Source organism: Panicum virgatum, chromosome 8K (assembly GCF_016808335.1).
Source record: "Panicum virgatum strain AP13 chromosome 8K, P.virgatum_v5, whole genome shotgun sequence".
NCBI classification, from domain to species: domain Eukaryota; kingdom Viridiplantae; phylum Streptophyta; class Magnoliopsida; order Poales; family Poaceae; genus Panicum; species Panicum virgatum.
Window position 1 is genome coordinate 22,681,000 of NC_053143.1, and position 13,480 is coordinate 22,694,479.

Here is a 13,480-nt window from a genome sequence, read left to right on the forward strand (position 1 = left end):
ACTTCTCCCAAAAAAAAGGTCATCAAAGGACTGCACAAAATAAATTCAGCAATAGAAGACCCAGAAAGAGCTCAGGCTCGTAGGCCTAGCCTATTCTAGGTTCCAATCGAACTGCTATTCTTGAATGTTGAGGCCCACACAAATTCTAGAGTTTCCATATAATCCATTTGCCCCTAACCAACTTGAAGAGGAGTCTAAATGCCCTCTAAAGGACCACATGAAAGGAGTCAGGGCTTCATGAATACGACTCGTTCTAGTCATTCCACCATGATCGAATTGTCGAGTAGAGCGTCATGGGAGATCACGGGGCTCCGACAAAAATACCCTAGGTGGATTGGTCTAGGAATCCAGGTCGATTGGCTCAGTCCTATTTCACTTTGTCTTACTATGAGTTTTGATCTGGGGACTCTGTTGACGCAAAAATCAACACACTGGAATCCGAGGGCAAGTGTTCGCCAAGCTCCGGAAAGTCAACCAAGCGTGCCAGTCAATTTGACCTGAAATTGACAAGGAAGAAAATAAAGTCAAATTCGAGAGCGTATCGGCTGGGATTCCGAATATCTCTCACACAGGCGTATCGGCAATCTCTGCCGATACAGAAGACGACAAACGAATATTAAATGCGAGCGTATAATGAACAAACGTGTCGGCAGGATCAGCCGATGCGCTAGACGATGAAATCAGCCTAAGACAGCCGATTACGTGTATATAGCAAGATCTAAGCTACGAATGTGTAACTTAGATGATACAAACTAAAAACAAATCTAAACCGGCTCTTGAGATAACAAAAGTGTTACTGCAAGACCTAAAGCCGATCTAATACGTTTTTAGCGGATAGATCTGATAATGACCAAAAAACATAGGAAAACCTACAAATCTAGCCGATATCGATAATTTGTGAATAAATTTAGACGAGACGACAACGATACGCTCGGAAGTCAAAGCCTAGATGAACTCGATATCTTTTGAATAGATTTGAACGAAGCCACAGCGATGCGCCCGGTAGCTAAAGCTCAAAAATACTAGGTAAAACGAAAACTCACCAGCAAATCAAGTCGCTCGAATATGAGGCGTCCTTGATCAACTTGAAAGAACTCGTCGAAAAAGAAAAGAAAAGGTGAAGTCGCCGAAAAAATGCAAAGGAATTGTAAATTGTTGTTGTATTGGATGTGTATCAAGTTTTTCCAGTCCCTTACAACTGATATATGTAGCCTAGCGCTATCAAGTCCTAACTGATCACGACAAACATTACTTGACTAAAAAAGAAAATACTTTCTAAAGATAAATTACTTTAAATATTACAACCGAATCGTCAAGATTCTCGTAGAGTCTAGGTCCTCTTCTCCTTCCTTGACTTAATCGGCAACTCTCCATCGACCGAGCACTAGAGCGGGCAAATCAGCATCTTCAAAGCATATTCCTCTAGTCCATCGGACGGACCCCATCGGCCCATTCCAACCCTGTTCATCTTTTAGTTTCTTTCAAATCGGCCACTTCCCCTTCACTAAAATAACCTTCCTTGACACGTGTCAAAAAAACGGTGTCAACAGACTCTCTAGAGCCTTCATACCCTTGTTATGCAACAAGATATGGCTGATCATGGGGGTAAACTCTCTATATGTCCTTGGGATTTGTCCCTAGGATCAAAGGGAATCTTGATATATAATTTCTATGCTTATGTTTGAGACCATTTTTTATCACTACTACAAAAACTGATTAACCGCGACCTTTTAAAAACACCTCCGAGGCGGACAGCAATTTAAACCACCTCGGTTACAAATAACCGTCTCACAAAATCATTAACCGAGGCGGGCATTATAATACAACCGCCTCGATAAATCAGGCCCAGACAACAGCCCACCCAAGTCCATACCAGCCCACTAGACACCCTCATTGTATAAAAATAAGATCAAACCCTAAATCACAACTCCCTCCCCTCACCCCTCACCCCCGCAGCCACCTAGCGGCACCGCACCTCTCCCTCTTCTCTACCTCGCTCTCTCCCTCCCTCTCTCCTTCCTCCTTCCTAGTCCTAGGGCTCTTGACGGCGGCGGCGGCGAGGTACCGTGCTCCCCGGCGGCGGCGGAGGGATGGGCACCGCGCTCCCCGGTAACCACGGGGTGACCTCAGTGGTGGGGGCCGTTCACCCCGGTGTGCCCCTGGCGGCGGTGTGGTGGTCGCCTCGAGGGCCGGTGCGCCCCGGCGGCGGCGTGGGGGGCTCACGAGCCCTGCGTGGTGGTGCAGGCCGGGGCTCTTCCAGTGGCGTGGGTCTCCTCCGGCTACAGCTAGCACAAGGAGGCAGCACCAGATTCGCCACTGCTGGCCTGGATCTGCGTGCGCGGAGTGGCCGGGGCGGGGCCGAGCAGCACGCGGCGGCGCGGCCTCCATCGGGGCAGAGCGGCCTGCCGCGGCGGAGTGGAGGTGCCGGCGGCGGCGGCGCGGTGCCTCGGCAGCGGCGATGGGCTTGGCGGGCTCATTGTCTATTTTTTTTAATTTTTTATTTGATTAACCGAGGCGGGCAGCAAACCGCCTCGGTTAATGCCACATTAACCATGACGATGACTCCGAGGCGGTTACAAAAACCGCCTCGGTTAATGCTTTTTGCCCGCCTTGGTTAAGATTTTTGTAGTAGTGTATCATAGATTTATATATGTTGATGAGTGCTTTAATGTGCTTGGCTAGTTGGATCATTAGGGTTCCAATAATCTTTGGTTGTTATTTATCATTTGTATACATCATCATAACGTGCTTGTTGCGAAATGGTTGATTATCCTGTGCAGTTATAGTATGCAGGAGGGAAAAGGTCATGTGCTTTGTGATGAACATTTCTCAACAGGAGGGAAAACTAACGGGCAATCTTTGTGATGAACATTCCACTTATATCTATTTACAATAGAGGCTTTGGTCTGTTAGTTTTGGTTCTTTACTTAGATTTCATATATACTCCTGCTTTGTTCGGTTAGTAAATTTACTACAATAGTTGAATCAACACCATTTATGCTGTGGATTGATAAACCCTAGGTAGTATTCTAAAGGAAAATTTACATTGATCTATACACTTGCGGTTAACAATTGGTGTTCTTAAGTGGCACCAACATGTTCACAGTGTTGTCCCGTGGACATGTCCTCTAGTAAGTACTGGAAATAGCCATACGAATTTAAAGAGTTAGCAAGCAATCGCGCCTTGCGCTCTTCAGAACCTGATCACCCACCTACCCTTTCAGATAACGTAGCATGACATGGTTCAAGAGGCCTGCTCTCACCAGTTCTGTGAGGGCGCGACTGAGAATATGGTGTGGCAGTAGTAGCATAGGAAGCTGTGAGAGTTGTTGCTCATGCAAAAATATATATGAGGAGGGTGTTTCTCTTATATAGGCTCGCAGGGAGAGAGGATAGAATGAATTTTCATTGATTTCATTGCATACAAATAGTCCCGAGTTATGATCTTACTGCCTGTCTTTGACAGTGATTTCTGATTCGATCTCGTCAGTTGGTGTCAATAATCTTAAGTCAGTTGGTGTCTTTGACAGTGATTTCTGGAAGGTTAATGTTCAAGCAGTTTTTCTATGATCCCGAAAGCAGTCAAGTACTTAGGTCCACCTAATTCCTTTTACTTCATCACACTAAAAAGGCAATGACCCAGACAAATGAAGGGGAATTGTAGTCCACTCTAAGAATAACTGAAAAATATATAATTGAGCTTTAGATTTTTTTTATTTGCCCCGGTTGGAGAAATTGGTTCAGAAGTCAGATGTCCTTCTCAGAGGATGTTACATGCGTCGCCACTATCCAAATGTGGCAATGGATGCTACTAATTAAGTCATGATAAATAAAATGACCAGAACTATGGCATGTGCGCCGTTGAAGCAAAATCCAGATCAAATAATTGTGATGCAGTTCTTTCATATACATTTATGTAAGTGCTTGGCCTCATCAATTCATTCAAATGAATTAATTGGATAAGCAAAATATGTAACTTAAGTGGACTACACAAAATCTAACATTTTGTAAGTTATGCAGGATAAGGTCACGAATATTCCCTCGTAAGTTCTACACAAAATCTAACATTTCGACAACATCAACTGGCGTTATTGCCTTGACTTAAGACAGCGTATGAAACTGAGACCTTGTTTGTTTCCATAAACTTTTTTTAAGTTCCTGTCACATAAAAAAAAATCATACTATTTTGAAGTATCAAATAAAATCTGTTTATAAACTTTTTTACAGCTGAGTGCCAATTCGCGAGATGAATCTAATGAGCCTAATTAATTCATAATTTGCTACAGTGGTGCTACAGTAATCATCCGCTAATCATTAGTATACCTTATTAGATTCATCTCGCAATTTAGCCTCAGGGTTTTGCAATTAGTTTTAAAATTAACCTTTATTTAATACTTCTAAATATTAAGATTCTCTTTGATGACATGGACTAAAATTTAGCCCTTGAAACCAAACGATCCTTGAGTCTCCTATATAAGCGTTTCTATTGTAGTGGATAAAATGGTGAAGCACTTGCTTGCGATATGGTGCCATTGATCAATATGTTTGCACAGAGATATTGCTAACTTTTCAGAGAGCGCTCAATATCCGGATACTACAAGTATGTTTATTCCAGATAGTAATCTTAATTTCCCAGTAATTCAGTACACAGCATACAACATTATTTTATAGAACTTTAGCAATACTTTAGTACAGTGCAAGGATCACAGCCAACTTTAGTCCTATAACTCCTGAGTATAAGCCCATACTACATACGGCATTATTGTTGTAGGCTGCTTTAAATTTCACTCTCCTTGTGAGGTTTCTGGCCCAGGACAAAGAAGGTCACCGTAAAAATCTGTTCCCTGAGATCATGGCATCATGCAAGATCCATTAGGTCCATTAATTTAATTTGTATTTGTTGCTCACTTGTGTGATCCGATTATTAGGCGTTTAAAATTTCCTTTGAAACAAAGAAAAGACATACCGGCTGCCCGTCAGCAGGCCGTGGGAAGCAGTCTGCAGGATGCTGAACAATCTATTGCAGCCTTTGGGGGCAATACGGAGGAACTCAAGTGTGCCAACCTGCAAAAAAAATGGTAAAGCAGTACAGTAAGGTATCTGAAGACCAAAACCTGCAGATCATACAATTACCTAGAAACATGTCCTAAAGTAGAGTCTTCTCAGATTACAATTGCACGAGTCAGGAGGTGTCCGACACGTGAGGTACTGATGATGCTCTTCAATGAGAAGTGGCCAGGATCTATTTCATGGTACCAAGGGCAGTCGGAGTCCTCAGCAAGATCCTTCGCGAAGATAACCTGAAATAAAAGAGAAGAACCGAGTCATTCTAGCACCTAAGGTACTTCAAACTAAACCATGGGCATGATGATTTTTGTTCATAACCTCGAATCCTGCATCTTTTATCGCTTGGATGCACTCGCGAGTGCTACGGACGTCAGGCAGGCCACAGCCAAGCTCAATTTCTGCCTTGATGTCCCTATGTTTAGTGTTGTTTGGATCGAACTTATCAGTCAAGCACAGTTCATCTAGTGCGAAATACTGGCCTGGTTTCTGCACTCTGTATATCTCCCTGTAGGCGCCTAGCTGCGATTACGAGATAGAGGGAAAAAATTAGCAACACTGGAATTATTGGCTAAAAACAAAATTGAACTAGGAATTTATGATGTGGGTTATACCACATCAGGTGCATGAATTGTGTCCTCAATTGCATAGGCTGCATCAAAGGTGTTATCAGGGAATGGCATGTTCATGAAGTCTCCCTACGATGGCCAATTAGAGATAAGGACCATTAGAATAAAACATGGTCTAGACTCAAAGAAAAGCATGATACTACTCATGATAAGGATGCAAGTTCACCTCTATAAAGTTACACTGTTCACTCAAACCTGCCAAAGAAATGAGCTCCTGAAATCCAATAACCCATTTTACAACTGATCTACACAAGTATGCTCACATTGTTTTTATTGTATTCCAGGAAAAAGATGTAAAAAAGCAAACCTTGCCCCTTGATATCTGGTCAGCATTGTTGTTCAACCCAGTTATCTCTGTTGAGCTAAAATGATAAACAGCACTGAGACTGCTATATATTTACATGTTCCGAGGAATTTCATCTCAGCCTTAAATGATTAGCTCAGTACCTGAATCTGGCAATTTCTCTTAAGGGTCCCCCAATTCCACATCCAACATCCAGGACCTGCGAAGCAACAACGACCATATGGATGCTGAATTCAAAAAAACTAAATGTGGCAGAACTGTTGATAGGATTGTATCTACCAACATATACAAGTGGAATAGCCATGTTTGACATCAAATTAAAATAATGTGGCTAAAAGACACCACAATGATATGATTTATGTGAACTCTCTTTGAACAATGTTTGCAGTGAACGAATACTGTATGGATCCAAAATTTTATTTGCACAAAAAGCCAACTCAGTGTTAGTACCACTAGTAGTTAATGAGTGTATGATAGGTTCATGGCTGCCTATTTATCAGTGATGGCTACAAGGCTTGTGATGAAAATTAGTACAAAGTAATGCTACAATTTATTTTAAATACGAGCTCTTTTATAATGATTGTAAAGTACCAATAGGTACTTTCAGGTACTTTTATCTTGAATTTTTTTCTAGCCGTTGATCTATAGAAAATATTTATAAAAATTAAATTAAATTAGTATTTGGTCCCACTTTTTGGTACTTGGTCCCGCATTTTTGAAGTACCAGGTACTTTATCCTAGGTACTTCAGGGTACTTCCTACCGTAAGATTTTTATGAGATGGACGGCTCCTATTTTTTCAATCATTGTAAAATTCTATACAACACAATTGTTTAGGATAGATTTAGATCGTACCATTATTGGAAATTTGGGTAGTTCCTAGGGTCATAAAAATCTCTAATATGCTAAATTAACAAAGCAGTTCTGTTTTTATGTTCCAACCTTCATCCCCTTCTTGAGCCCCAATTGAAGGGCAATAAAATGCTCAAATCTCTTGATGCTTTCACGAAGAGTTTCTCCATGCCATCTAATAATTAAAAGATATAAATGGAGTTCAGCCGAATGGATACAACACAGTTGTGAAGTAGAGAAGTCAGTAGACAAAATGAAGGCGTTTAGTAAGTTATAACTGCAACGAGAGGTTCATATTTTATTACCTTGGGGCGAAATGGAATGATTGACCCCAGTGGTATTCAGTGAAGGTGGTTACAAGATCATAATACTTTTTTACCTGATTGTACAGTGACAATTATGCAAATTTGAGTCCCAACCAGTGTTAAAACATTTAAGTACTTAACTTTGGCTCAAAAGAAAATAATTCCATCTACCAAGTCACTATAGTTCGACTTCCTGAATTCCTCATCGCCTCCGTGCAGGTCATGATACTTTGCATATCTGAAGCAAATTGAACATTCAGGAGCGGCTAAGAGGAAGATTTAATAAACCAAAAAAACTGGAAAAAATTTATTCTAACATGGTGACATCCAGAGATTGTACTCACACACTCCTATAATATATGGAATTAAGTGTAGTAATATATGGATTCATTAATTAATAAAAGATGCACGCTGCTATAAAAATTCTGATTGATATCTATCACAAATAGGTCTCAAATTGTCATCGTTAAAAGAGTTTGGGCATCTGTTTCATTTTTAACCATTTCGGATCTCCATCCAACTATCTAGATCAGCTGCTTCGTTTAAAACGAACTACTTCGAGAGGGTGATCAAACCGCTCATCTCCTCGCATTGGTTCGATGGCGCCGGTTCAAAATGGTCTGAACATGGTACATAATTCACTGTAAATGCATCTGATGGAGTGGAGTGGTGGTAAACAAACATGCTATGGAGCTAAGACTGGACGAAAAATATGTGGCTCGCTAGCTCGTTCGGCTCGGCTCATTAATGGCTCGGCTCGTTTGGAAATATTACCAAACCAAGCTAAGGTTTTAGCTCGATAGTTTAACGAGCTAGCTTGAGCTGGCTCGCGAGCCGAAACGAGCCAATACTACACCCCACAAACAGCCCAACAATCCATCCCACTCGGCCCATTTTTACTCAGCCCAACTTACCCATCAACTAGCTTCTGTTGTAAGAGCATCTCCAGCAGTATGACTAAATGGGCTACCATATCTATATTTGCACAGTGGGTACAAAAATTTGATCTCCAACAGGCCTTCCAAATGGGCTTCCATTTTGGTAGGGCTTCCAAATTTCTTCTCCCACCCCTCAATTTGGTGGCCGTCTATTTGGGTTGCCAAATTGTGGGCCCCACTGTTTTTTTTTCCTTTGTTTTCTCCCTTCTTTCTCCCCACAGCTGCCTCCGATCCCGACACCACCGAGATGGAGGTGCTCGCGCTCGACTGGCTCGCGCAGCTCCTGCGCCTGCCGGCGAGCTTCATGAACAACACCGCCGCCGGCCGCGGCACTGGAAGTGGCGTCATCATTGGCACCACCAGCGAGGCCATGCTCGTCACGCTCACGCCGCCCTGCGCCAGATCGAGTCGGAGGGTGTCTCCGAGCTGCCGCGCCTCACCGTGTACGCCGGCGACCAGATCCACTCCACGTTCTTCAAGGCCTGCCGCCTCGCCGGCTTCGACCCGGCAAACATCCGGTCCATCCCCACCAGCCCGGAGACCGACTACGGTCTCGACCCGGCGGCACGGTGGCCTGGTCCGGCCTCGGCATCCGGCGAACAAGCGGCAACGACCCTGCACTGCGGTGGCTGGCGGCCACTCCCCCGTGAGGCCGTGTCCCCACACCTGCGCACGGCACTTGTGGGTGACCCTACGTGGCAAGGCAGCAGCCAGCGCCCCCATTGCATGGCCGCGTCCGCGGACCTGTGCACCGGCTCGTAGCTCGCCCTGCGTGGCAAGGCGGCGGACAGCAACTCCAGCGGCGGTCAGTCCTGTGCCGCGCGTGTTGCGCGAGATTGGTTCCCGAGCTAAAGGATCCAGCTCGAGCTGACAAACGAGCCGAGCCGAGCCTAACTTCCAGCTCGCTATAATAACGAGCCAAGCCGAGCCGAGCCAGCTCGTTATCATAGCGAGCTCCAGCCTTATATGGAGCAGCACTCACCCCCTCAGAACCTCGAGTTCTCGGCAGCATGAGCCCACCTGGTTTACTCCGGTTTCAAATATGAAAAACTAGACGGTTTCATGGAAAAGAGGTGGTCGGATCGGGATTTATCCGGTTTCAAATATGAAAAACTAGATGGTTTCATGCATGCAAAAGCTGGGGATCGGATCGGGATTTACCAAGTTCGCTTGCATGCTGGTCTTTTATCTCAAATGGACTGGAGAGAGCTCCGGTTCACGGTTTAATAACCAATCGGACCAGCCGGTCCAGTTCTAATATCTACGCGCTCTCGAGTGCAGACCACTCTTTCTTCTCTCCTGTTCATTTTCTCAAATTTCCGAGTCATGCATGGTGTGTGTCGTATCTCACTTGTCAAGTTGTCATAAAATATATATTGACGTGTCCAAAAGTAACCCTTCTAACTACTATCATTCACAATTTTCAACTTTAAACCCTCGCAAATAACCCATTTGCTCCAAATCACTTGGTTTTCTGAAGGCATGGTATATATATCTCTATATGATAAATTTCCCAACATGTCAACCAGTAATCACCACATTGTCATCACACATGTTAATGACTTTGAATTAGTAACTCTCAGAGTACCTTCTGCCATCGTAAAATATAGTGAAAAAAATAAAACCAGTTTGTGACCTGTCACTTCTTGGTTCGGAATGAATAATTCATCTCCTTATTAGTCTAACAGTGGTGAATACCCAGTTCATGATTTTTATAATTTTAAAATCATGTGTTAATTTCCAAACATGGCCTAAATTTGCATGAACCACTAGCAACGAGAGAGAGAGAGAGAGAGAGAACTGTTCAACGGTCGAGTCAAGTTGATCCTTGTCAATGGTTTTTGTTAACACTAATTTGCGCCAACACACTCGAATACGCTAGAACGCGCGTTGATCATCGACACGATCTTCACCAACGGGCTCCCTGCGCACAGACCGGTCAGACCGGTTATGGCGACCGGTCAGACCGGTTCTACAGAGAACGCCGCGAAGACCTAAAACCTCGAGCTCGGGAGGGACCCTGTCGGAGCTCGTGGATCTAGGGTTGCTCTGAGGTCAGCAGGCCACTCAGAACGCCATCGAACACTATGGAGACGAGCGAAGAACAGCAGATGAGATTGGAAAAGTTAGGGTTTGGAGGAAAAAGTAAAGGATAAATGTGTGAATCGATTGGGATTACCCTCAATCGGCCGTGGCCCTTCATATATATAGGGTGGGGAGGTCTGTACCCATTAGGAGTCGGAACCCTATCAAATCCCGTGTCAAAATACAACTCCTAACTCGGACTGGGCGTTTTGGACCGGTCTGACCGGTCTCTGGACCGGTCTGACCGCTCTGGACCGGTCTGACCGGTCTGATCGGGGTGTAGGTCTTCCGGGAGGCATAACTCCCTCATCCGGACTCCGAATTAGATGTTCTATATATGCATTTCGATCATCTCGACGAGATCTATGCAATGGTGTAGTCCAATTGGCAATTTGACAAACTTATCTAGACTGCTTTGACCAGTTTAGAGGAGAGGTCTGACCGGTCTGCCCAGATTGTCCAGAAAACCTTCATCGTGCCAATTTTGAGTGTCAACATATGCCCCCCTATTTCTTGGTACAGCTTGTGTACCAAGAAACATCTCTGAAAGCCCAAAACTACACTGAAGCAATGCAAAGCACCTACGCACCAATCATCTCTTGCTTCCAATGACGATAGTGTATATGGCCATGTCATCTGGTGCAAGTAGGATAAGCCTGAGTATAAATTATCTCGGCTGTGAATCAAGTTCTTCAAATGAACCACTTTGGTCTATTTAGTAGAATAATCCGTAACAACTAACATGAAGCAATGTCTTTTTGAAGATGGAGGATTAATTTAAACAATGAAATCCAATCCTCAACCTCGGAACGGCCATGATTTGATAATAGGATGTATCATCACAGTGGGCACCAAACCGCTGACATTCTTCACACCCCTTTACACCGCTTGAAGCAATCAGACATCATGGTAAACTAACACAAACTGGCTCTTTTAAATAATCACTTCATCTTGGGAGCCGATTGAGGTGTACCACAAATGTCTTTATGAACTTTGCCTATGGCAACCCTGGCCTGATCCGAGTTCAAATATTTAACAAATAAATCTTCGGCTGTTTGACGTTAGAGCTTATCGTCGACTAAAACATATTTGAGTGTCATCCGCCGAATATCCCTTTCTACACCGCGACCAGGATCTTTAAATAAGAGATTACAGGAACCATCCGGTCCTGATCTTCGGCTTTAGTGATGAATCACCTTTCATAGCCGAATTGAGTGTCTTCAATAGTCTGGGCGGTCAGACCGGTTGAATTGACCGGTTGGACCGGTTCGTCCAGAACCTGCAACTCGGCTTTTGCTTGCATCGGCTTTTGAATATGAAAATATTTCTTCACAATTGCGTAGCCAGATGCTTGCTAAGCCAGAGCACTAGCCTCTCTATTCTTTTCCCTTGGTATATGTCTTATAACAAATTCATCAAAGGAAAAAAATATCGAGGCACTTGTCAAGATATGCATTTAAAGATTTATTTTATCATTGGCATACCTTGAATACCTGCTGCACCACCAGAAGTGAATCACCAAAGGCTTCTACATGTTTCACGCCCATAGATTGCAGAAATTCCAAGCCAAATAAGAGCGCTTCATACTCAACTTGATTATTTGTGCAATCCTCTTTTGATCGGTTTGAGAACTCAAAAATAACACCATTCAGAAAAATAAGAGCAGCACCAATTCCTTGATCATCATCACAAACCGATCCATCAAAATATAATTTCCATGGTGTGCAAATAGCATATCCGACTCCCAAATCATGCTTATCATTAATCTGATGCTCAACAATAAAAATCCGCTACAATTTGGCCTCTCATAAATTTCAAGGGTTCACAAGCCAAATCATATTCAACTGAAGCATAAGCCCACTCGCCGATTCTACCACTTAAAATCGGCTTTTGTAACATATACTTGAGCACATCGGTTTGACATACTACTATGCGAGTACTAAATAATAGATAATGCCTCAATTTGGTATAAGCATAATAGAGAGACAAACATAACTTCTTAGTAAAAGTATACCTCGTCTTCGCATCGAAAAGTCATCAGCTTGTATAAGTGATGACATACTCCTTGTCTTCGGTTTCTCGAGTCAAAACAGCCCCAATGACCTTGTCTCTAGCAACCACATAAAGTCTGAAAGGAACCCCTCTCCTAGGTGCCTTGAGCACAGGTGGTGAAGACAGATAAACCTTAATCTTTTCAAAGGCCTCTTACTGTTCTGCCCCCAAATAAATTCAGCTTCATTCTTTAACCGAAGAATAGAAGTAAGAACATCAACATGCCTCATTACAAGTAGTTTGCCAATTTTCTAGCTCGAATTGAAAAACTTCTAATTCGGCTTTTATTTGCTGATGTACAATTTTCAACCAGTTCAAGACCTCAAAATCAAAGTCTTGGGAGCCCCTTGCAAACTGATATGTTGCATAGAAACTTCATGAGGTAAATTATCATTTCCCAATATTTTGCCCCCTGAGTACTTAAATGTCGTTGAGCTCCATATTGCTGCGCTTTCGGTGTAGCCTCATGATCGACTAGCTCCTCATTGCCTTGTACCGAGAATGCTAGTGGTGTTTCTCCATCGCAAGGAATCGAAACGGGCATTGCCAATTCGGTTTTTTGTTCTGCTGAAACCTCAACCGGTCTGACCGGTTGCTCTGGGCGGTCATACCGGTCGCTTGTACCGGTCAGACCAGTCGCCTGAGGCAGTTCGACCGGTCGTGCTTGCTGGTCAACTGCTTTAACCCTCCATACCTTGCCCTGAGGTACCATTGGTTTGTTGTGGTTGAATTGTTTGTCCCTCAACCTCTTGAACTCCTGCTCCTTCTCCTGAGCACGTAGGCGTTGCAGCTTCCTTCTTTGAGTACGAGTCAACCCTGGAGGACACCATCTTGGTTGAAAGTACTTTGATTTTGAGCTACTGCTGCTGGCCTCATGATCATTAGCCATGATCGGCCTTTGGATAGAAGGATTGATCGATCTACCAAAAACCATTGGTCTTGTACCCGTATTATTGACAACCACTTTGATATCGCCGATTTGCACAACATCATCAGCTTTAGCCTTCTCTAGATCAATAGTGGGTTTTACATTCTCTTTCTTCTCCTTGACACGGTAGACCTGTCTTGGAGAATGAACTTTGCCCGGCCTCTGATGAGACCAGTCTGACCGGTCAGTGGCGACCGGTCTGACCGGTGCAGGCTGCCGCCTCTGACCTGATTGGTAGGGTCCCAATCGATCGTACATTGGTCGTGTCACTTTGTCAAACATAGGCCTCCTGTGATCATCCTCTCTATGGTGAGAAGGTGGGTA

The 13,480-nt window shown here is 43.7% G+C and overlaps 1 protein-coding gene across 2 annotated transcripts; it reads right to left on the bottom strand.

Moving 5' to 3' along the window:
* Positions 1-4,512: 4,512 nt before the first annotated feature.
* LOC120644214 (cycloartenol-C-24-methyltransferase 1-like) lies at positions 4,513-10,127 on the bottom strand. 2 transcript variants are annotated; one of them, XM_039920778.1, is made up of 10 exons: positions 9,893-10,127; positions 6,939-7,023; positions 6,141-6,196; positions 6,001-6,055; positions 5,860-5,907; positions 5,679-5,762; positions 5,386-5,586; positions 5,172-5,300; positions 4,967-5,064; positions 4,513-4,844 (listed from the first exon to the last, which is right to left on the bottom strand). In XM_039920778.1, the coding sequence occupies exons 2-10, from the start codon at positions 6,942-6,944 to the stop codon at positions 4,778-4,780; spliced, it is 744 nt and encodes a 247-aa protein (XP_039776712.1). In that variant the 5' UTR covers positions 6,945-7,023; positions 9,893-10,127; the 3' UTR covers positions 4,513-4,777. The 2 variants fall into 2 exon arrangements, with proteins under 2 accessions (XP_039776712.1, XP_039776711.1); XM_039920777.1 differs by lacking the exon at positions 9,893-10,127 and adding an exon at positions 7,154-7,383.
* Positions 10,128-13,480: the final 3,353 nt, after the last annotated feature.